We start from the raw sequence: 24,596 nt of genomic DNA on the forward strand, positions 1-24,596 counted from the left end.
TTAGATCTTAGGAAGAAATTCTTTACTGTGAGGGTGGCGAAAGACTGGAACTGGTTGCACAGAGTTGTGGATGCCCTATTCCTTGAAGTCTTCAAGGTCAAGCTAGATGGAGCTTTAAGCAACTTGCTCTGTCTAGTGGAAAGAGCTCCTGGACAAACTCAGACACAAAAAGGAAGCCTAGAGAGGATGGAAACAAGGACGTGCACACACTGCCTGCCTGTGTACCCAAAAAAACGGTTATTTAGTTCCTCAACCTTCTCCATGTCCTGGGAAACCACCTTCTGGAGAGGAGTCACATTTTCTTTAGTCTTCCTTTTATCACCCAGATATCTATAGAAGCTTTTTCAGTGAATTCCTCTCAAGCTACCTGTCCCTGCTTCCACCCTTTCTAGGCTTTCTTTTTGTGTTTGAGTTTGTCCAGGAGCTCCCTGTTCAATGCAGGCCTCCTGGCATTTTTGCCTGACTTCCTCTTTGTTGAGATGCATCGCTCTTGGTCTTGGAGGAGGCAATCCTTGAATATCATCCAGTTTTCCTGGGCTGTTCTTCCCTCTACGGCTTTATCCCATGGTACTTTACCAAGCAGATCCTGAAGAAGTCACAGGTCTGCTCTACTGAAGTGCAGGGTAGTGAGCTTGCTATGCACTCTCCTTGCTGACCTAAGGATCTTGAACTCCACCCTTTTCATGGCCACTGCAGCCAAGTTCAATCATGCTGAATCTGTCACTAGAAACACATACTGATGAGTGTCTCTCTGTGTGCTCAGTGTCCAATATCAAGACTTCATTAAATTCCCACTTAGTTATCATCCCTATTAAGCATGTCAGAATGGTATTGCAGTAGAAAATAAAAACAAGTCATTAGAATACAGACTGATCACAAACTTATTTTAAGCCCATTTATATCACAGAGAATCACAGGATATTCTGAGTTGGAAGGGACTGAAAAGGATCATCTCTTTAAGAGAATGGCCCTATGGGGATCAAACCTACAACCTTGGCGTTATAACCACCATGCTCTAACCAACTGAGCTAATCTCATATACGTATCTCACAAGGATGGTGATGACAGTATGCTCAGAAATGCACTAATTGTAAAAGCGTATAAGAAACATGCCTTGCAAGTCAGCTAACTATGTCACACATAGTTTCCATGACGAGCACAACTTAATGAAGACCTTGTTTAATTTTTGTGGTAGGTATCACAGTGAGTTTGTTGGTTATTCATTTAATAGGGTTCACAGCATATGCAACTCACCACTGAAATGGTAGAGCAAAATAGCAAATAAATTTTTCTCTATGTGTTCAGGTTTACTCCAATATGCAATAAATATGAAAGAGATTATTCATACAAAAGGCTTTTTTTTCCCCAGCCCTTGGGGAAATACAGCCCTTGAAATACATTCCTGTACTTCATGCAAACCCAAACATTTTTTTACACAGGTTTTATATAAGACACCATAATACCCAAAAAGCATCATAACCATGCAGCAGGTTTTACTGTGCATAAGTTTTAACACCCATAACTTCACAGGGGTTCTTTCCTCCTTTGTACTTAAAGACGTAAGTACAGAGGATGTATTACATCAAAGATTTGTACTTTTGTAAGAAGGTGTTGGCTATTACTGGTTTTAGCCAAAATACTACAGTTCTGCTATCTTCTCTCTGACATTCTTTTTTCTCACATACATTTCTTGGTCATAATAGGTTAATTACGTAATAGGATTTTTCCCTAACAAGTAGGGGCTTTGTCTCTTTGAGATCAATGGAAAAAATAAGACATAAAATCTATTTGTTATTAACATATTTCTTCCAGCCCACAAAACCTAAACTCATTTTTTTTTCGACGTGAACAGAGCACTAGCATTTTCTTTATAAAACCTGTTTGTTTATAATTTCAATATATAATATCACTTGTGTTTGATCATCAAGTCCTCAGGAAAAGCATCTGCAACACTATCTGTTTTGAAGTAAATGCATTTTGGACATCAATAGAGTCAGGTTTCAAGAATAAAGAAATAAAATCAATAAAAAACATGTAAAAATTCTCACCATGTTCTAGAGTTGCAAATTTCTAATTTGATCACATACATTGTACAAATATGTGTACATACACACACACACACATCTATGTGAACATATATGTATATTAATATGTATATACATTTTCTGTAAAGGAAAGTGGCAATTCTTGTGTTGCGAGAGTCTCATTTTCCTTTGCATTAGCTGCACTCTTAAAATTTGAACACTCTGGAATCCCTCTTCATCTGTCCTGATATAATATTACTCCTTCTTTTTTTTCCATTCCTTTTTCTTTCTTAATCAGTCAATTTTTTCCACATTTTTTTCTTCACCATAATCCACATTCAAACTATGTTCTAAACTGTAACTCTGAATGTCACCTTATTGGTATCCTTTATGTATGATTAAATGACCTGTGAAAATGCCAGTAAAAATCTTTAGTATTCCAAAGCAGTACATCAAAACATTCAAAATAAGGATATAATTCTCAACAGCAGACAGTGTTATGAGCTCCTCCAAGCTGAAACTCAAATTTTCTCACGTGGGTAAAATTTTAGAACCTATCAGAATGCCTCTAACAAGAGCAGATGCTGCTGTGCAACTATATGAACCATATTAGTAATTAATATTAGCATTTAAAAGCAACACATAAAATAAAAAAGTCTATTTTAAAGGATATTAGGATGTTTGATCAGAAAACTTAGTTTAATGTAGAACGACAAATAAGCAAGTGTGTGCTGCTTTCCAATACACTCATCATTTTGTCAGCCTGCTTCAGGAAAATCAATCCATGCACTTTGTCTACAAACCACGTTACGCACTAAGTCACAGTTCAGAGGATTAATGCTTAGGAGGAAAAGGAGAAAACACTCATGCATCAAAGAAAAACTGGGGAAAAAGTTATCTGTTGAGAAACGGCAGTGGAACTTCCCCCTATGTTTGAATGCCCAATTGCAGCCCCGATGCGGTGCCCTGCAGCAGGGAGGGAGCAGCCAGGCGAGCATTTAAGGGCACATCCATACCTGATGTGTGCGCAGTGCCTGATTTTTACATGAAGGGCAAATATGCATGTTCTTTATAACTCACATACACCACCACCACCAAGAAGCAAAGATATAGCCTGCTCACACTGCAGGTTTAATACACTCGTTACAGTGACACTGTATTCCCTAACATTGCCCCAAAATTTGTCATTTAAAGGGCCCTGCCAGTTTCTAGTGCTAGAATCGTGGTATAAATTGTACAATTAATCCCAACAATCCCACCTTCGAGCTGTTTATAAACACACAAATCATGCCAAGCGCTTGTCACATAACCAATAATCTAAGGCTCATAGATTTTAAGGCCACAAGGAACAACTATGATACCATCACCTTGCGTAGAGCAGACAGTAGAAAATTGCTCCTAGACCGAGCCCTCCCCCAAATGGGGCTGGCGCTGCATAGGGCAGATCCACGTGTCCTGCCTGACAGCAGCTTGAAGGTTACTCCACTTTACACTCACCTGGATCGGAAAAAGTACAGCTGAGCACTCGTATGACACAAGGACATCTTGAGGATGCAGCACTGGCCATCCTTGGACCTCGGCTAACCTTTCATCTCTGCGGAGACCCTCCTATGCTGGAATAATCTTCAGTGCTCATTTTAAGCCTGTTTTAGGGAAACGGTATAAGATGCACAAAGGGCATACCATGAAGACACTGATTCTTATTAATCTATTTTATGAGGAAGAAACTGAAAAATAAGCAAACCTGTGATGTTCATTGCCCAGTTACTCTTACATGCCACTTTCAGAAAATATTTAATAAATCTTCAGAGAATTTGCCTGAATAGAGATTGAGTAAAGAATTACTTATCCAGAAGCATACTGCACGTTTAAGTCTGATGTGACAGGGTTTCTGGGATCATGCTATATAGTATGTTGCCTTGCAGTGGGAATTAATCCATAAAATTCATTACACTTCTGTTGATGAAGCACTGGTAACTTCTTCACAGAGTTTTTCACAATAAAAAGGCAAAGCTTTGCAATATCCTTTTACACAATTCTTGAACAGCCTATTAAACTCTTTTGGACTAAAAACGTACTTTCAGACCACAACATTACTAATTTTTGCAATATGGCAAAGATTTCTCTTGGCTCAAATAGGAACACGATAACAAGTTGTCTTTGCCTTGAACAAAGGCACTACTCCTGGTGTTACAAACTGTCTTACAGCAAAAAATACTTACAGCTGATCTATATCTACTGATGCTATTATACTCTGCACCTCAGTTGCAGTTGATATTGCAGATATCACCTTTGAAACACTACCATACATTAAGAGAGAGCAAGCTGGTGAAAACTGCTGAGTTGGGGCAGGAGCACCTAATAACACCAAATCAAAATAAAATTGTCACCAAACTTCTGAGCAAACAAGTAAATAAGTACAAAAATAAGGCGTGTAGGTACTCCACTGTAACTGATTTCATCGTTTTTACTGTTTTAATAGCTCTCTCAACTTTAGTAACATCATGCTGTTTCAAATTCACATATTAATCTGCCAGTATGTTTGTGACTCTGTTGAAACCAACTGCAAAATTCCACACAGAGCTCAGCAAGGCTAGGATTTCATTCTATCAACTGTCGCAATAATAGGAAAAGGTGGGTTTCAGATGTTAAGGGTTTTGCATTTGTTAATACACAATAATGAACATATATAGTATTGATCCAAAGCCAACACATCTGGGACTTCAACTACGAATGAAATTCAATACTGCTCATCATTGCTCCTCTTATTTTTACATTGTGTTAGGCTGGCAAATACCCATTTGTGTTTTTAAAAATACTTACATATATATTTATATATAAACACATATATATTTACCTTATTTAGAATAAAAACTGTTATTAAAAAAATAATTCTACATCTTGTCTCTTAGAAACAATATGCTTAAAATAATAATGAGCCAGCTGGAAACACTAATAGTCAGACAATAACCGAATGGACTATTTCATGGTTTCTGCAATTGTTAAGCTGATTAAAACCAGTTATAGTGGGTAGTATAAAATATGTTTGGTCATGTCAACACCTCAGGTATTTCAACCACCCATACACATATCTCTTGATATTTAAAGTTTTATGAAAACCACATTAATTTGCCACATTCCATCCAGTTCTATAAATAACAGTTTGAAACACTGTTTTACTGTGAAATAATTAACACTAAGTGGCAAAGCCTCTATAACCGTCTCACCCGCTAGCTCCTGCCAGCTGGGAGAGGGGCAGAAGGCGTGCACCACTGTTAATTCAGAAGGGAACATGTGACACAACCTGACGTGTCAACGTGTGAAGAGGTTTTTGCCACTTAGGTAAAAACAACTGTACTTACTGGTGAAACCATGAATAAAAAAGATAAAGAAGAAGACTTGGAGATTATTTTATTTCTACATAATTAAACACATAAGAGAGAGCTGTGGTCATTTTTAAACGCCTGTAAGAGTTTCTTCCTCCTCCCCCCTCTTCCTTTGCTGTTCAGAGCTGTTGAGTAACAGACATTTCAGAGTGTGCACCGGGGAAGTAAACAAATGCATTGCTACTGTAGTTGCAGGGCAAGGAAACATTGATGTCACTGCTGTTATAATCACATTAGTAGCGTGTGTTAACAGTAATGTCATGTTTGATCAACTAGTCAGGTCAAAAGCTCTTGAAAACACAATCTGAACAGAAGCATAAAGCAAAATGGCAAGAGAATCGACTTCCAAACAGTTTCCTCCCACATACAGACCTCCTGTTGCAAAGGTGAGCTTTCGATCACCAATACTCAATGCCAAATTATCCTGAACCACACAATTACACTTTACACTTGGCTAGGTCCCCGTTCTCCCCCTTTAAACCTGAATTAGATTTTTCTCTTATTGCCCACTGTGTACATGCACCCACACCCTGCAGCATCCAAATACGTCCCGCCAGGGATAACACATGCAGTGAGAGTTTGCTCCTGTTCCCGACAGCTTGTGTGTCAAGGACAAAAACAGTTACAGCCCAAGTGTTTGGGACCGTTTTTCTTTGAGTAGGTCTTTTCCACTTTAAACACAATGTGTTGCTGTCTCTCTGCTTCAGCACAGGGTATTCAGTACAACCAAACAATAAGAATAAAAAAGCCAACAACAAATTCTCTCAAGTGGGAAAACGGGTGGGCAGGATACATCCCCTCTTGTGTCCCAACATGCTCGGCACGTACGTGTTCATCAGTTGTGTACTTTTTTATCAACATTTTCTGACATTGCCGAGCTTGGGCATGTGGTAAACCCCTGAGCGTTAACCCTTTTAAGGGAGAGTAGCACGTAGGAAATGCAGTGTCAGTGAAACCAGACAAGGTCTGCTACCATCCAGAAGTTCCCATGCACATTTTTTGTCATCTCCCCACTTCCTTCCACCAACCTGCCCCTGCTCAAGGAGAAACTTATCCCGCTTCACATCCCCTCCCCGAAGTCTGCCTGCTGGCACCGGCCAGATACCTGTCATCTTTCCCTTCATTTTCCGTAACTTCCCGATTTGCCCCCGGACTGAGGAAGCGTTGGCTTTTCCCCATTCCCTGAGCTCACCTTTTCGGTCTGCCTGGCGGCGCAGTCACCGCCTGCATACCAATGTGGGGCCGCAAAGGCAGCGCGGCGGCCGCCCGCCGCCCTCAGGCACCCGCACCCGGCCCCCGCCGCTCCCGCGGGCGCGCTGCCTTTTGCGCGTTGTCACCTCTCGAAAATTAAAGCGGGGAGACACGGAGATGGGGGCAGGTACAATTTATCCCGGCCAGCAGGACGGGTCCTGCATGTCGCCAGGGGACAGGCATCCCTGCGTGCAGCAGGCACTCAGGCACGCACATCCACTGGTGTGTGTGCGCGTGCCGTGGGGCGCCTGTGCCACATCCATGTGCGTGCATGTGAGAGGGAGGTGTGTGTGTTTTGTGTGTGAGAGGAGAGTGAGCGGACTGGGAGGGAGGGAGGCAGCCCCGCCGCACCCGCGCATCCCCGTGCCGCGGAGAGCAGAGACTTACCGGGTCACCCTGGTCTCTGAAGGTCAAGCTCAGGTTGGTTTCTTGATCGCAGTTGTCCTCCGGGCTCTTTCGGCTAGATTCTTCTCTCGCTTTCTTTTTTTTTTCTTCTTTTTTCCTCTTTTCTTTCCTTCCCTTCCCCTGCTCGGCCGCAGTGGCGGCGGCTGCCGCCCGGCGGGGCTCTCGCTGCCGCTCCCGGCCCCGCGGGGTGAATCCCGGCTCCTAAACCCTGTCCCCGCGGCGCCGCTCAGATCCCATGGTCGCAATCCACATCGCGGCAGATGTACCACAGAATCACGTAGAGGATCAGCAGGATGGCGAAGATGAACAAAGCCACCAGGATAGCCTTGGTCACCGGAGAGATGAGGGACTGCATGTCACCCGCGGACCGCCGCCGAGGACAGACGACTCGGGAACTGCACGGGGGCAGCGAGCGCGGACGGATCCCGCGGCCCCGCCGCCGCCCCCGCCACCGCCGCCGCCGCCAGCGACCCGGCGGGCAACGGCGGCTGGCGCCGATCCGGTGGCGGAGAGACGGGGGCTGCCTCCCTCAGCGCCCCCGCTGCGGCGCTCGGGCGGGCGCGGCGGGTCCCCGGCGGGCGGGACGGGGCGGTGCGCACGGACAGGTCGGCGCGGCGGGGCGCCCGGCCATGGGCACCGCGGCCCCGCCGCGGCTTCAAGCCCGCCCTGCGGCGGCGGCGGAGGGGGGCCGGGCGCCGGCAAACTTAAGCGCGGGGGCGGCCCATGGGGGACAGGTGTCAAGCGCCCGGTTGCCTTGCGGGTCTCCAACGAAAGCCATCCACGGGGGAGGGAAAGTTGCGGGCGGGATGCGGCGGGCGCCGCCGCCCCCGGCCCCGAGGGGAGCGTGCGGGGCGATGGGGAGCCGCCGGCAGCGCGAGCAGCCCGGCCGCGGCAGACTGGGACCGCGCCGGCCGGCGTGTTCCGCCCAGCCGAGGTGTTCCCTCCCCTCCCGCCGCTCGCCCCCTCCTCCTCCTCCGCCACCGCCTCCTGCGGTCCCCCCGCCTCCCGCCGCCGCGCCGTGGGTGAGCCCCGTCCCCCGGTGCGTGCTGTGGTTGTAACTGCGGAGGGGTGCGAGGAAACGGGGTTTCCTTTCCCCGTCCACCCCCTCCGCCAGCAGTTGGCATGTTCAGCATCCTCATTGCCCAGCGGAGACCGACCGGGGGCGGGGGCTGGCGGCGGGGAGGACGGCTTGTCGCCGTCTTCTAAGCGGAAAGGTCACCCTTCCCCACCTCCGATTAAATTAAAGGACTTTTTTTTTTTCCAGGCAGGTAGGCATGGGTCACAACCTGACAGGTTTTCCCCCGTGGCTCCGTGGTCTTTGGTATATGCACCAAAGGCGCCTCAGGACAAATAGAGCGAGGACAGGAAGATGGAAATCGGATCAAAGACCATCGCCTGGCATCCTCGACCCCAGCAGCAGCTCCGGTGCAGCTTTCAACTCACCTCAGAGTTCTGTAGTGCCAGAAGTGCCCGTACAGCCACACATCCCGTGCACGCCAACCTTGGCACTCAGCGCTTGAAGTGTGTCCAGACACCTGCCTGCCGGCCCAGCACAGTTGGCCGGCTCCAGGCTTCCTGGCAAGGAACCAGGTGCCCCAAGTCCACCCCTGCGCTGGGAGGCAACCAGAGATGCAGGCACCCTTCCCTTAGGTGACCCAAGCAGGTGGCCGGCAAGAGCACCCTCAGTGATACACAGACTGCTCATACGGCATCAGCAGCTTCTGGTGCAATGCAAGGAGTTATCACATTGGATTTCTAGCGGGGGCAGAGCCAGGTCTTCACAGAAGGTGCTCACTGGATTTCGGTTCTGGGTGCAACCATAACAATAATACAGAAACACTGAAGAAAATCATGGAACCATGTAAGATAGGGCTGAAAGAAACCTTGAGACATCATCCACAGAGAAGGACAAGAGCAACTTTATTGACAGGGAGACGGAAAGATTAAAACTTCAATATATAAAAAGTGGATAAATGAAGGATAATCAAATTTGAGAGGAAGAAGGTAAGATACTGCTATATAGGTATTCCAGGCTTTAACACTCTAGATGAAAAGTTCTTATTAATGCTGAGCATGGGTATTTAAGATGGAATGGGAAGAAAATATGAAAGAGAAATATTAGACTCTTAAATAAGGAGACTTCCGATACAGTGAAATGTCTAAAGGGTGTGAGGTAATATCCCAAGAGAATGTATTGCAGGACACATTACTCAACTTTCCAAAAAAGCTCAGTTTTTTTGTGCAGGAGGAATGGTCAGCTCTTTAGGGATATCCACTGTGCTGCCTCTGTCTCTAATATTTTAGTTCCTCATCTGCAGTATGCAGATGGCCGCATTTCCTTCCTTTTCATTTTCATGTGACCACCTTGCCCTGCAGGACTTTCACTGAACATTTTTTGTCTTTTGAAATAACTACATCTTGTTTGGAGCTGTGATGCCACCGGAGTGCAAGTACCAAATTCATAAAATGCAGCTTGGACTCCAAACAGCAACTTTTCTCATTATTTTATCCTTCTCATTTCAAAAGAGTGCTAGATTTTGGAGGCAGATGGCTGGGTGCTTATGTCAGATTCTTTGAGACATATTTTTTCAAATCCTCTTGCTGGACATTGGTATTTCCTTTGTAGAAAAGTGTTATTCTGTGTAGACCAGTTGTTCAGCTGATTTCACACTCGAGCATTCGTGTATTGCCGTCAGCCTGCCTTGGCTTGTCAGCTCTCGATAAAGTGGTACCAAACCTGGCAGTACCAGACACAGCAGTAGCAATGGCATGATGCTGTACCAAGTGATGGCTGATAATCTCCATGCTTGTCAGCATGAGAAGCAAAATAGTGCACCATCTTTTCTGAGCCCAAAATGCAATTGATTGTGTAACATGCACAATCTGTTCTGAATCGGTTTTGAATTCTGTTTGTTTAATTTGCATGTACTTATGCACGAGGGCATCCCTGCATAATTAAAAATATATAGCTTCTCTGTGTTTGATGTTCTGTCACTGGTGGAGCCTGAGCCAACACAGAAATCACAAGTTAAACAGCAAATATATTGCCAAAACTGTCCTTAGTTGAGAAAGCTGATTTAAACAAGGAAGTAAACATAAAAACCATCTTAGTTTTCAGATGTCTTATTAGTAAGCAGTGGGGAAGAAGGAAATCGATCTTTGCCAAGTGAAGAGAGATAACAGTGACAGAAAAATCATTTTAATTTCCACCTTGTAATCTGATATTAAATTAAACAGGAATACTAATATATGTAGCTTTTAGTTTTCTCTTTCTCGATTCCCTTTGAAAATGTGCTGCAGCAAATACATATTAGCAAGGAAGAACATGCACAAAAGACCCACAGTGAAAAGACCCACAGTCACAAGCTTATGCAGGCAGCTTTAAATGCCCAAATTAAATCCCATGCTAATGTACTGGATGCTTATGCGACGTAGATGGCACAAGGAGACTGGGCTATTTCTTGTTATGTTCACAGGCAACCTTAGCCACTATGAAGTTATCCTCACTGCCTGTCGGACCTCCAGTCCTCCTGCCAGGATGTTTAGTCAGACCTGCTAGAACCTATTGGAAAGACAAGGTCAGTTTTATATTCCTAGGCTTGGACAGTCTATGTCACCCTGGATTCCACTAATGGGCACAAATCCTCATAGTACATCCCTGGTCTGGGATAGGATCTGAAGCCATTGGATCCCTGGGTGAGGGCTGCCATGTTTGAGAATGGAACCACCAGTGGTCTGTGGTGGTGAATAAAGCTTGTGCCGACAGAGATTGCTGCTTGGAGAAGTCATAACGTAATCCTCTCTCACTGTAAACCCGAGCTCAGCAGCAATGCAAAACCAATGTGTTTCCCTCTTTCAGCGAAGACAAGGGCAGATCAGGAAGAAGACTGATGAGTTCAGATTGAAATAAATAACATTTTTTAATTTCCTTACCAATGGAAACATCCAATCAGCCTAATCCCTTTCTTTTTTTATAGGGCAGTTGCTTTTGCATATCATTTTAGGGGTGTCAGTGAAAGGCTTGTAATTTACACTGGTGTTAGCTTGAGGTGATTCTGGTGCAGGTGGTCAAACACAGACTGATCATTTCGAAATATGATCTTTCATTGCATGCCCAGTTTTCAATGACTTCATGGGAATTTTAAATGCAAAAAAATATAAGGAGATACTTTCTGGTTTATTGGAATGATTTTGAGACTTTTAGAACAATTCCATAGAGACTGAGTGCCAGTAACATGTCTAAGATGCCCAGTGAATGCGCATGGCCAACTGTTCCTGGAATGTGTCTGCACTGAAGAGAGCCACACATGTTAGAAACACTAATGGTAATTGTCAACAAATGAGCTTGGGTATGGCAGTTTGTCTGGCATTGCTGCACAGTTCTCAATGCATATTAATTTAGCCCAACTCTCAGTCTATTATCTTAAAAATGGATATATTCAGTAGTTTTTGCTGTAGAAGTTTTATTACTGACTCCAACAAAACCAGAATTTTACCTGATTACAAGAAAGGACAATTAAATTAGTGAAAAACTGAGTCTAATCTAATAAAAGAGTACTTGACTATGAGCAGACTCAAAGGAAAATATGTTGTTTAAGGACCGATGATGTTTTTCTGAGCCTTCCATCTCTATAGCATCTTTCAAATCATTTCCAAGTCAGAAGTGATGGAACGATTGCCTGGCAGCTGCCTCTGTAGCTTTAGTGATTTTTCTGAGCGGATGTGTGTCTATATCATAAAAACACTGATGCAAGTGGCAGTAATTAGATTGGACAAATCCACAGATTATATGTCAGGCCTCAAGTACTGCTTTTTAGGCCAAAATCTGCTATTGCTCAGACGGTATCTGTTCTGTGAACTAGAAGAGAGTTATCAGTCATCTCACATTTCATGATGATGGACACAACATAAAAACCTGGGTAGACATGAACACGCAGCATGAAGAGCAATCAAACAAACAGAACAAATAACCCTCCCAAAGAGGGAGCCAGAAAAGAAGATCTGAGTTATCAGTAATGTTAATTAATGGACTTCCCTTTGGTCAGCTATTTGGATGAATCAAAGCCATAAGAAAAATCATAGGAGTTCATAATCTATATGCATTATTCAGAAGATGTAGCTTTACATAAGGGGGTGTAAGACCTTACAGTTTGGAAAAATTCACAGTGAGGAGAGGTACCAAATAGTGGTCATTTATGGGGATAAAAAAAAGCACTTATTGGCCACAGCAAAGAACAGATTAACTGAGTCCTTGGAACAATGCAGCTTTGAAAAAAAAAGATGTTCTTTATAGAATACTCGAGAGTAGAAACGCAAGAAGGAGACAGGAGTTACATATTGTCAGGCTGCATCACGTCAGTAATACCCTCCTGGGGTACTGGAGTTCCACTTTCCAGGTTAGACTATTTGGGAAAAGAAAGGCAAGAAAAAGCAACTAAAATGACTCAAGGCTGTAAGAATGGATCTTTATCAAATCAAAGCCTCAAATTGGGACAGAAAATCAGGTAGCTCTACTTTTCCAGACGCTCTCGAAGCTGCTGACACAAGCGCTCCTAGCTTTTCAGAGGAGATAACAGTAGAGGATGGACAGTTCTGTTTGCCTTTGGGTTTACTTAGAGGCCCCCCGGCCCTCTTTCAGGGCATCTGGCTTATGGCACAAATAATTACATTTGGGATGGTGTTTGTGCTATGCCCTCAAACACTTACTGCTGGGGCTGTCCTTGTGCTGCTCCTGATCCAAACCTGACACCTCATCCCAGAAAAAGAGGGAGTATGGTTTGTGTGATGGTGCAGGAACTGACATGGCCTGGCCATAGGGACCATGTTTGCTGTATTCCCCAGGCTGAAGTTCATCCTGTACCTAGCTAAGGCTGTGTTTGATGCCAGCTGGATTTATTCATGATGTCATTGTCTGCCAGAGTGGCTCAGAGTTTCTAAGAAACTGTGAGAGCAAGTTATGTGGCCCTGTGGTTGCACAGTGGGGTTGAGACTTGGGAAAGCTCAGTTCTGCTCCTGACTGTGGTACTGCTTCGCTATCCAAGGTCAGGTGATTTACTTAATTCTTCTGTCCAGGAGTAGTAGAAAGTGGATTGCCTTGTTGTATTATTGTAACTTTGCTAAATACTGTGTGTTCCCACATATCATCCTTTTTCAGATATCAGCGCCCTGTTATTGGATCTTAGGGAGAGGAACATGTGATTTGACAGATATGCTTCCCTGACGAGAAAAGTCAAGCTGCTTAGAGAATGAAGGTACTCTGAAAATTGTCACTTGCACAAGCCCTAGCTGCACTTTTGTTCTTCAATTTTATCAACAGGAATTTGAAAACCTGGAATAAACTCAGCAAGCAAGTTAAGGAAAAGGAGGAGCAAAGGAGGTATCTCTGACCTAATTGTCCATGAATGTTTTTTGATACATGTCTTTTGGATCAGAGGGTGAAAGAGAGCTTATGTTGGGCACATGTCCATCCTAAGAGGTAGCTAATATGGCTCCCCTCTGTTTCCATCAGATTTCAGAAGAGAAATCTGATGAAATTTTAATGCCTCCTCCTTTCTACCTGATACAATGGTGGAGAAGTTTGTAAATAAATATTTTTCTGCTTGACTCTTTTCAAATATGCTTACCAGTCTTTTTTTCATTTAGTGCAGGGAGAGAGAAGTAGATTAATTAATTTGGCCTCCCTTTCCCTTTCCCTTTCCCTTTCCCTTTCCCTTTCCCTTTCCCTTTCCCTTTCCCTTTCCCTTTCCCTTTCCCTTTCCCTTTCCCTTTCCCTTTCCCTTTCCCTTTCCCTTTCCCTCCCACTTAACTCATCCTACACACTCCTACACAAGCACTCTACCAATACCTTGGGTTATGTTTTTTTTATTTGCATTGAAATACAAACTGTCTTTTTTGTACTATGCATTTGCAATGAAAAATCTCTACTGAAAACTAAACTCGAGGTGAACTATTTAGAAAACATCTAGGAATTGCCCAATATCATACTGAAGAGTTCAGTGGAAGAACTGGGGGAGAAGCTTTCTGTTCTTGCATGAACCTTTAGAGAACCCTCTTTGAGTTAAAGATTTGGATATTGGACATCAAAACAGAATCCATTCAACTTGAAATGATTTTCTCTAGCTAGTGACCACACAACTGGACTTAGGACTAATAGCTCCACTTACTCAACCACTAGATAAACAGTTTTGCTGTGATGGAGATTGTCTCCAACAATCAAGCTGTCATTTAAAGAGCAGAAAGATGTCCTGAAAAAAATGATAGCTCATGTGCAATGTGAAAGAGATTGATATGTCTAACAGAAGGCTCTATTGTGTGTCATTTAAAAGATGAAGAACAATGTATTGTGGAGGGAGTGAACTAGTTTAATCTTCCATCTATCTCTTGCCAATAGTAAAGAGAGGTTAGACATGGTCATGGGTAATGGCTATTACCCTTTAATTGCATCTTTCTTCTGTAGATTACTTCTTTTTGCAGGAGTTGTAAAATTTTTTTATATTTGACTTGCTCCTCTGTTTCCCTGCCATAAAACGTCAAACTGGCCAGCTAAGAGAAATGGATCCCAAGCTTGCTTGAGGAACAGGTTAATACCTCTGGTTTGAATGGGTACAATACATTGTACTTTCTCTGTAGCAAAGTGGTGTTGGTGTCCCTTCATCAGGACCCCCAGTGTTTTGAGCATTTTACTAAGAGATAGCAAAAGGCAGTCTGTGTTTGGATGATAGTCAGAGGAAAGCTGAAATGTGTGTGCAACAAATAAGGCATTGGGGAAAGTAGGTCAGGGCTGGTCATGACAGAACCACTCGTTTAAACAAATGTGCAGGATTACCAGGTTTTGAACAGATCAGTCCTGAGTGAAACATGTAACTCGACTGGGAAGCTTTGTTTATCACGGCATCTCACAAAGCACCTTTGTTTACTAGCAGATGCACAGCCATTGGCAGGATGAGATCTTAATGAAACTTAGGAGGAGACTGTTACTAAACAGGAGACTAAATTTATTCAGAGCAAATAAAAGTTTGGTTTTAAGAAGTATAACAAATTCAGCTAATTGAATTTATTCCCATATAATTACTAGCAGAAATGTCTAATATTCAATAACCTGTTGTGAGACTGGGGGAAAATATTTTTTGATGGTCTATAGAAGCCTTTCAGATTCAAGTTTGAACCAAGTATAGCAGCCAGAATGCCTGATCTGTCTTTAAGGATTTTGTTATTATTCCTCTTCATTGCTATAGGCTGCACTGTGCTGCAGCAGGGGTGTGTTTTCTGAAACAGATATTCAAAAAGAAACCATATTGGGAGACACAGTACCAGCACTGAGCACTTTTCCAGTGAATATAATAGACAAAGAAGTCAAGAGAAGTGAATTTATGTTCTCTTCAAGGCACCATGCCCGAATATCAGGTGAAGAAAAGAAAGAGAGTGGTGCAGCACTATCAGTAACAGATCAGGATTTTGGCTGTGTGAATGCTGTTTTTTTCATCAAGATCACAGTGTTTTCCTTCTGAGCCCAGAGCATGTGCACTGACTGTCTGCTCAGGCTCTCCCTTTCAAAAGGGTGGCACAGCTCTGGGTGTGTGGGTCAGATGCAAGCTGAGGAGACACATCCAGAAGGTTTGCATGCCTGCAGCCTCCTAAGAAGTAGCATCCTGCCGTTCCTCACCAGCATTTCATGGAAGAAGCACAGTTTGCTGCACAGCAGAACTTATCATTGAGATTTTGACAAATCTAGTCACAATAGCTTGACACTTTTAATTTAACTATGTGAAAATCTCCGTAGTTAAGATTGCCTTTCTGTATTTTAACTAGACTGTACTTTAGGGAAATCATGAATAAGAGAACTTCTTTACCCGTTCAAGGACATGGACACCGAAAAGCTGGAGAATTAAGGGGACTTAGAGCAGATAGTTGAGAATTTGCTGCTGGAAAAATTTCCACAGAAAAACACTTATCTCCTAAAACAAGCTCTTGCTGGAAAAATTTCTTTTATGGAAAGAGCTTTTTGCTTTACACTGGGAAAATGGTCATGTTGATTCTGTCATGCCTAGCCACGTGAATCTTACCAGCTGTGTTCTGTGCCTATAGGACTTTGTCAGAGGCTCACTGTGGGGCACCAAGTGCTTCAGCTCTCCACTGTCTTGACCCTTCTCCTGCTTGCTTCTCTGTGGTATCTAGGGAAACGGGGTAGGACTGCCATAACCTACATTCCCTCTCTTGAAGTTTAAATCAGACCTGCGCTCATCTCTTTGTGTAATGTCACCTTACCTTCAAGTATAGTTCAATGGGCAGAGCTGGAATGCATCAGAATTGGGTTCAGTTTCCTACTCTGCCCTTGGCTCAGTGGATAACGCTAAAAAAGTCACATAGCCTGAAGACATAAAATAGGGATAATAATAAGAACTCCCTCTACTAGAGTTAAGGGTCTCAGGATGAGTAGAGTAGAGGCTATGCACAGCCTTAAATGACTGAGGATAGAGCATATCAAACCACAGATTTGTGTTATCATCAGAAAGAGGAGCAGATTCACAGGGGAGAGCTTGAAAACTGCCTACTGTGCTGCAGTCATTAAGGGCATCCTGAAGGCAGATGAGGGAAAGTGAAAAAGAAGATGTGCTCCTGATGCTTTGCCTTTTTATGCCTTCTGCATCAGATACGGGTTGCAGCTGCCGCCACTGCAACCAGTGCTCTTTGTCCAGTGAGACCAGAACAATCCTGCTCTATGGTGTCAGTGTCAAGAAGGAAAGGTCAGATCTGACCTATGACACCTTTCTAATGTCAATGGCAGGTGCTTATGGAAAAAATTTAAAGCTAAAAAGATATTCCTGGTCACAAAACATTCCTCTGAGGAACTGTGCAGAGCAGAATCTGGAAGTGAGGGATGAAGCTTCGGTGTTGGGGAAAGACACCTTTCTTACATTGCAGCAGTCTGTACTAGTAGGAGAAGACTTCTTTTTACATTGGTGAAGCAAATCTAGAGTAGTGTGTAAAATGAAAGCCTGCCAAATAATAAGGCCAACTGATTTCAACACAGAAACAAAGTTGCTAGTTCTCATGTCTCACAGGCACTGAGTATTACTTATTTTAGTGCAATGTGCTAAATGGTGTTTACTTTGATACAAGAGAGTACAGGTTTTAAAAAGTTTGAATATGGAACAGACTTTCAGACTGTTCAAATGTTTGCAAAAGGTTTTGTTGCAAAATAATCTGGAACTAGACATCATATTCAAACACTAAATACAAACCACCTTCCAGCATTGCACCTCAATGGTCATTAAATGATCATATTTTTATATCAAGGATAAATTTAGGAGACGGGCTAAGCTTTACTGAAATGGTCAGTTACAAAAGTGTCCCGTTTGCCTTTATAAAAGATAAAACTAGCAAGATTTAATCACAATTGAATTGATTAAATTAAGTAAATAATTTCGCTTGACTAAGGTGTAGAGTCTAACAGGAAACAGTTCAGACTCTTTCCTTCCATATATCTCTGGACAACCTCTGCTAATTTCTGTTAATTCTGATAATAGTCTATATAACATTGTTTTCCTTTTTCCCATTTTGCCAAACACAGAATTTATTTGGCAAACACATTGACATTTCTAAGTTATTGCACATAACAAACAATTGGTATGAGTCAATAGCCTTGAAAATATGTACCCAGCATTTTGTCCTTTGCTCATACTGTACTTTACACAGGGTTATCTTTGTCCCTTCCCTTGTCTAGGAATTGGGAGAGCTACACCAAAACATTGTAAGAATGTATATGTTAACTATGAGATGAAAACAAGAGTAGAAACTAGAATGGCAAAGTGGCAGAAAATCAGGTTGCAAACATTTTGCCATTTCCATTTGATTTATGCCTTTGTGTCTGCATGGCCAGTTTTTCAGCTGAATCCTGTACCATTAATATCAGTGGACTTTTATCATTAGTGGTCAAGCTCTTGCTGGAATTTTCTGATTTTTATGTATTGCTCTTAAATTCTTTATCTGCTCTGCTACTCTGTTCCGAAACTATTTCTCTGTCGGTCTGGTTATTTATGTTGAGACCAGTGATGCAGCATTCAGCTATCTCCAAAGTTTGCAGCTTGATCTAGGTAGTGTGTTAAGCTAATGAAAACCTAGTTGTAGAGGCAGGTTGCTGAGTAATAATAGTTTTGAAAGCATGTAATAACCTTTCTATTTGGATACAAATGAATTCTATCAAGAAGAGAGAGCTCTCGGCAGGGAAAAATACCGGCATAGTACAGTACTAATAATTCCTGAGGGTGCCTGCTGCCTTGTTTTTTTCATTCATTTCTTCTTGTCTGAGAGCTCCACCTAATGGAACCGAAAGGAAGCTACCTTTCAGATTTTGCATTAAAATCCCTCTATTTCCATGCTGGTGTTTGTGTGTCGCCTGAACAGGGAGTGTGAGAAGAGGTGCATCCTTTGACATTTGGAGTAAAGGACACTTAGTGAACAGGAATTTTGTATGACGTTATCTTCTTTTTTAGCAGTGCAGGATTTGAACATACTGTGATTTCTATAAAGGCAAATTTAATATAGATAAACTGAATGTCTCCCAATTTTTGCACTCAGTTTGCTTAGCTGCAAGATCTATTATCTTGCACAGTCAGGGCTTCCTACCTGTGTGTACCACTACTGCATTTCACTGCAGCACCTTTTTATGGGTACAAAATAAATAGCTTGCAAGATCAAGGTCCAGATCTGCAGAGAGAATAAATGAGACCAGAGGGCTACTCATATTCACACAAACTGAGGAGAGAATTATATTGTTACTGCTGTAAAGACATTGGTGGCAAAGCATTCCCAAAGATGAAATCTCCACCATCAGTATTGCCCCTTCAAACATTCAGAAATAATGAATGAATGTCCCTTCCCTCCACGCTTGCCAAAGTCATGTATAATGATAAATAAACTCTGCCTTTTATGGTACTTTGATTCTAGATTTTAAATTTTTTATTTTTGCTGAAATAATGTTTTCAAGCTTTTCTTTGCGATAAGGAGGAGTAGAAATTCCCCCTTTTTGCAGTGAAAGCTGAGATCCTCACAGTAACCAAAATCCTTTAGTATCCAAGACCTGAGGGGCATGATGTAGAACACCATTAAACTTGCAACCTATAAAAAACAAGACAATGGTGTGTAACATTTTTAATATCATAATCCCATTACTGACAAGGTGTTATTTTGTTTCAACACAGAGAGTTAAATCAAATGGAAGATGTAACAGGGTCAGCAAGAAAAGCAAAGCAACATGAATCCTTGAAAATGCAATGAGGATGCTGTTTGTTGTGGAATATGCCTTCCCGATACCTGGCAGACTAAGAACATCTTACTCTTCAAAGTCTAAATATAGGCCAAAGGATGCTATGCTAGAAAGAGGGCTGTGGGTGCTGACAGGTGTCTAAAGAAATAGAGAAAAAAAGCCATCAGCAGACAGGCAGCTTCTCCTGGTGTAGAGAGAGAGCAGCTGAGTCAGATGCTCTGTTTCAAGGTTGTAATGAATGACTGGAGGTCAGGTAATGGGAAATATATCTAGACACTTCTGGTGTTTTAAGTACCATATCAGTATGCCAGGGCTTATATAGTAGTAGTATTATTGTATTAATATTTTGCAAATATTGTACTATAAGCCATGGTAAACTGCCTCAATTGAGCAAGAAAAGAAGTACTCTAATAAAATCCCTGCATGGTTTGCTAGAAAAGGTAAGGAGGTCACACTATTGCAAATTTCAACTTATGAATTAAATTACATGATTTTGCAGATGTGTGAGAGGGAATGGACTGTGGAAAATTGTAGGCTTGCTGTGGGAAGATGACTGGGCTAAAATCAGAGAAAACTGCGAAGTTTTATTCAAATTCTAACAAAAGTTATAGCAGTACAGATATTATAATGTTAAATGCAATTGTTACTTCCTGGTGGAATGTGGAAATATTCCGTGATTCTGTGATTTCAGAGCAAAGCAAGAGAATTTTTATACCCATCAGTAACAAAAGTGTGTATGACTAGAATCACTAAAGCTCCAACCAAAATGTAAAGAAATAGTAAAAAGTTAGGGGAGAAGTTAGGGAAGACTCCATCACAACTTTTGGGATCAGTTAACAAGTTGAACCTGTCTTCTCCATGGGGAAGCCTATTGGGTTAAGAACCTTACTCTGTGTGTTCTGAATTATTATCTCAAGCTAGCTTTCCTTGGTGATTAGAGCTTGTCTGTACATTGCTTTAAATTCGGTTTTGCAGTCAATTACTATCAACTGCAATCTTCGAACCTTAACCTGTTACAATTTTCTATTATCAGTGCGTTTATTAATAAAGTGTGTCACTCCAGACACTGCTTAGCATATGTCCTTCAAGGGTACCAGCAGTCATACTTGATAAAAGTGGGGAGACCCAGGAGGGGGTCCCTCTTTCTAAATTGTAATAAAGGATTCAGCTCTGATACATCGTCTGCGTGTGTCCCTAAACAAGTTAGCCCAAGTGCCTTCCAATATAGCAGGCTGATCAGTGGAGTCCCCATGATGGGATGCTGTCAGACTAGTCGGGCAAAAGGGTCTTGGTTTTCCTGAGGTGTTGACAGACCAAACAAACACAAACGGTTTGAGGAAACCCCCCTTTCATGTGACACTCACATACTTCCCCTAAAGAATATATCCTGCTGCCACTGCTGGAGTCAGAATACTGGTTGGGGGGACCACTGAGGTGATCCAGGAAGGGTGTTTCTTACATCCCTGTTAAATCTTGTGGCTTTGTACGTGTGGATAAGTACACGTACTAACAGGCCTGAAGGCCTTTCTTATGTATCTCTGTAAATTTGTACTGTTCTGGGAAACTCAGAAATGACACATATGGCCATGCTTACACTTTTAACGTGGTGAAGAAAAAACATGAGGGTGTGAGACTCCCAGAACACCACTGCTTGTGATTGCTTCTTCCCTCAGGCTGAAGCTAAGACCGGCTGCTCCCAAAAAACTGTGAGAAAGCAAAAGGCTACAGGGATTACAAGCTTTCTTCTTGACAAGGAGCCAATTCCTAGAAATGAGTAAGCTGACACCTACATCAAGCAATAGACAAATTTCAAGGAATCCTGCACATAAAATCTATGTAACATCTCATGTTCTGGTTGTGGTACATCCTGATTTGTCAAGTGGACACTCAAGAGCAATACTACAAATAATATTTCATTCTACAGTGTTTTCTAGATTAAATGAAAACTGAAACATTGTGGGAAATGCAATGCTTTTTTAAGTAAAACTTTGATTGTGTTAATTCAGCTACAACACATCTTGGAATATGATATTCTTATTTCTGGATTATTCAATTCATTATACAGGGCAACAATGTCTGAGCTTCACCTCATTAACTTTATGTGTCTGCAGTATTGTGATCATGTCTGAAGCACATCTGAACTCCCTCTAGAATTAATGGGGGGAAACAGGCCCTTTCTGGCATACCATTCATTTCAGAAAGCAACTTTAGCATGAGATCACAGAATCACAGCATATGCCAAGTTGGAAGGGTGTTACGACCCACCCCAGGAAAAGGGGAGAGGGGGTAACTCAGGTTTTTATCAATAATTCCCTTGGGGTGGATTAAAGTGAAACGACACTAAATAATCGGTGTCTAAAAACATACTAGCAAGGTTTATTTTAACAATTTTGAATCAATAGGTAAGTTAACATTTTTGGGTGCTGTCATAACCTTTCTGGGGAGGAGAAAAATGCACAGGGGAGAGAAAGGCAGGATAAGAGCAAGGGAGAGTAAGGCAAAGAAAAGCTGAGAGTGGACAGATGTATATAGTCACCGCCCACGGGGTCCAGCGATGCTTCCATGTCTGTCAGTTGAAGTGGCCTTGATCTGCTGGGGGTGAAGGAGGGAAGCCCCCATACTCCAAGAAGTTATGAGTTATATCCATGGTTAGTGTCACGGGCCACGCCTCGAGCCTCCAACATCTCCTAGGTCTGTGTGTTTTGTCTTTTGTGTCTCGCCTGGTTCCCGCCTTTCAAGATTAGCAGAGGGAGGGAGGGGCCTGATTGCTCGTCAGATGTATTGACAGTCAAAAGCCTGCAAGCTCAGCTCTTATCTTTTCAGGACTTCACACCTTCAGCACTGGAGGGAGGGAGGGGCCTGACTGCTCATCAGAGGTATCATGCAAGTCAAAAGCCTGCAAAAGTCTCCTAGAATGCATAAATCATTAACCATTTCAGTCTCTGACAAAGGGACCCACAAGGATCATTGAGTCCAGCTCTTAGCCCTGTACAGGACCATCTCCAAGAGTCACACCATGTGCCTGAGAGAATTGTCCAAATGCTTCTTGAACTCTGTCAGGCTTGGTGCTGTGACCACTTCCCTGGGGAACCTGTTCCAGTGCCCAACCTACCCACTGGGTGAAGAACCTTTTTCTAATATCCAACCTAAACCTCCTCTGACACAACTTCAGGCCATTCCCTTGGGTCCTGTCCCTGGTCACCACAGAGATCAGTGCCTGCCCCTCCTCTTCCCCTTACAAGGAAGTTGTAACTGCAATGAGGTCTCCCCTCAGTCTCCTCTTCTCCAAGCTGAACAGATGCCCTCAGCCACTCCTCAGGTGGCTTCCCCTCAAGGCCCTCCATCTTTGTTGCCCTCCTTTGGACGCTCTCCAATGGCTTAATACCTTTCTTATATTGCAGTGCCCAAAACTGCACACAATATTCAAGGTCATGAGTCCCTTTGTAGAAGTATCTGTTTCAGTAAATGATAAATGGAATCTAGACAGCTAGTTCAGATGTTTATGTCCACCCTTGGTCTGATGAACCATGCTCCTGATGCCTACGCTAGACTGCCATATGCACTTGGAACAACAGCACAACCATTTCAGGTGCCTGACTTCCAATTGGGTATTACTGAGAAGCCATGGGATAAAGCAATCTCTGCTTGGGAGGGAAAAAGCTGTGAGAAGTCTGGAGAGGAGGATAGTGAGTAAAATTTGCTGAGATTTACTTCTCAGTTGTTCCAACTCCTAACCCCATGACCCCTGCTGTAAGCAACAGACTGGTTCATGAGGGATCGTGGTCAGACTGATCCTTCTGCCCTGGCCCACAAGTTCCCCAAGACCCAGTGGAGCTCTTATCTTCCCCTCAAGTGGAAGGTGGAGAGAAGTTTCTGTGGGAAAGACAGTGTGGTTGACTGCAGTAAGATGCTGATTCAGTGTTCCGGCTGAAGTTTCATGGGGCACACTTTAGAAGCGGCAGATGATGCAGAACTGCTTTCATGTGATTCCTGTCATAGCTCATACTTGAATTTAGCTGATCTACACTATATTTCACGCCTTGCTTTTCATGCATTTTCCTGCTCCCCACCTATTCCCTGCCCCAACACCTCCTTCTGTTAGTGTTTGTTTTTCTGTCCTGTACTGTGTCACTGCCTGGTCTGTGCATCAGTTATGTGATAGCAGTGTCTTTTGGGTTTGTGCTGCAATAGAAAGACAACAAGGACACAAAACTGGGAGGAGCTGTTGACTCCCTTGAAGGCAGGGAGGTCCTGCATAGAGACCTTGACAAATTAGAGGATTGGGCAATCACCAACCATATGGAGTTCAAAAAGGGGAAGTGCTGGATTCTGCACCTGGGATGGGGCAACCCTGGATGTACATACAGACTGGGCAATAAGATGCTGGAAAGCAGTGCCATGGAAAGGGACCTGGTGTTACTGATCGATGGCAAGTTGAATATGAGTCACCAGTGCCCTGGCAGCCAGGAGGGCCAACTGTGTCCGAGGGGGCATCAGGCAAAGCATCACCAGCCAGTCGAGGGAGGGGATTGTCCCACTCCGCTCTGCAGTGATGGGGCCTCATGTTGAATATTGTGTGCAGTTTTGGGCGCCACATTATAAGAAAGATACTAAGCTATTAGAGTGTGTCCAAAGGAGGGCAACAAAGATGGTGAAGGGCCTTAAGGGGAAGCCATATGAGGAGTGGCTGAGGTCACTTGGTCTGTTCAGCCTGGAGGAGACTGAGGGGAGACCTCATTGCAGTTACAACTTCCTTGTAAGGGGAAGAGGAGGGGCAGGCACTGATCTCTTCTCTGTGGTGACCAGGGACAGGACCCAAGGGAATGGCCTGAAGTTGTGTCAGAGGAGGTTTAGGTTGGATATTAGAAAAAGGTTCTTCACCCAGTGGGTAGGTTGGGCACTGGAACAGGTTCCCCAGGGAAGTGGTCACAGCACCAAGCCTGACAGAGTTCAAGAAGCATTTGGACAATTCTCTCAGGCACATGGTGTGACTCTTGGGGATGTTCCTGTGCAGGGCCAGGAATTGGACTCAGTGATCCTTGTGGGTCCCTTCCAACTTGGCATATGCTGTGATTCTGTGATAGAACCAAAACATGGGAATCAGCAGCAATGCAAAGGTACAGCTTCTCATGGATCTGAACAAAAAGATGTTTAAGATGCACTGATCTTTTTACCTGCTTTTGTTCTGCCAAGGATCTACAATCACTAAATGCTCTAAGCATTACTTAAGAAAGAGGAAATTAATATGTGTCAAGTCAACCGAGT

General features: G+C 43.2%; 3 protein-coding genes across 5 annotated transcripts in view; 1 reads left to right on the forward strand and 2 right to left on the reverse strand.

Annotated features, from left to right (window-relative positions):
• Positions 1-3,587, reverse strand: part of ZBED1 (zinc finger BED-type containing 1) — a 50,763-nt gene extending 47,176 nt beyond the window's left edge. The window contains exon 1 of the mRNA XM_027751285.2: positions 3,522-3,587. The gene's annotated coding sequence lies outside the window, so the exon portion shown is untranslated. The remainder of the gene's footprint in view (positions 1-3,521) is intronic.
• DHRSX (dehydrogenase/reductase X-linked) overlaps positions 1-7,555 on the reverse strand; it is a 208,980-nt gene extending 201,425 nt beyond the window's left edge. The window contains exons 1-2 of the mRNA XM_027751289.2: positions 7,049-7,555; positions 3,522-3,667 (exon numbers count right to left, since the gene is read on the reverse strand). Of these exons, the coding sequence (XP_027607090.2) occupies positions 3,522-3,591 (70 nt within the window). The 5' untranslated portion in view covers positions 3,592-3,667; positions 7,049-7,555. The remainder of the gene's footprint in view (positions 1-3,521; positions 3,668-7,048) is intronic.
• On the forward strand, positions 6,931-20,802 carry LOC120324757 (translation initiation factor IF-2-like). Of its 3 annotated transcripts, XM_039388828.1 has the most exons (3): positions 6,931-9,070; positions 13,221-13,317; positions 19,267-20,802. In XM_039388828.1, the coding sequence occupies exon 1, from the start codon at positions 7,302-7,304 to the stop codon at positions 8,418-8,420; it is 1,119 nt and encodes a 372-aa protein (XP_039244762.1). In that variant the 5' UTR covers positions 6,931-7,301; the 3' UTR covers positions 8,421-9,070; positions 13,221-13,317; positions 19,267-20,802. The 3 variants fall into 3 exon arrangements, with proteins under 3 accessions (XP_039244762.1, XP_039244763.1, XP_039244761.1); XM_039388829.1 differs by lacking the exon at positions 13,221-13,317; XM_039388827.1 differs by lacking the exon at positions 19,267-20,802 and having other exon boundaries at positions 13,221-13,682.
• Positions 20,803-24,596: the final 3,794 nt, after the last annotated feature.

Source organism: Pipra filicauda, unplaced genomic scaffold (assembly GCF_003945595.2).
Source record: "Pipra filicauda isolate LSUMZ 115617 unplaced genomic scaffold, ASM394559v2 scaffold68_size4259465_pilon, whole genome shotgun sequence".
NCBI lineage: Eukaryota > Metazoa > Chordata > Aves > Passeriformes > Pipridae > Pipra > Pipra filicauda.

What these genes read in the sequence shown, in the direction of transcription:
- LOC120324757 (XM_039388828.1), top strand. Translation starts at nt 7,302, where the DNA reads ATGGTCGCAATCCACATCGCGGCAGATGTACCACAGAATCACGTAGAG.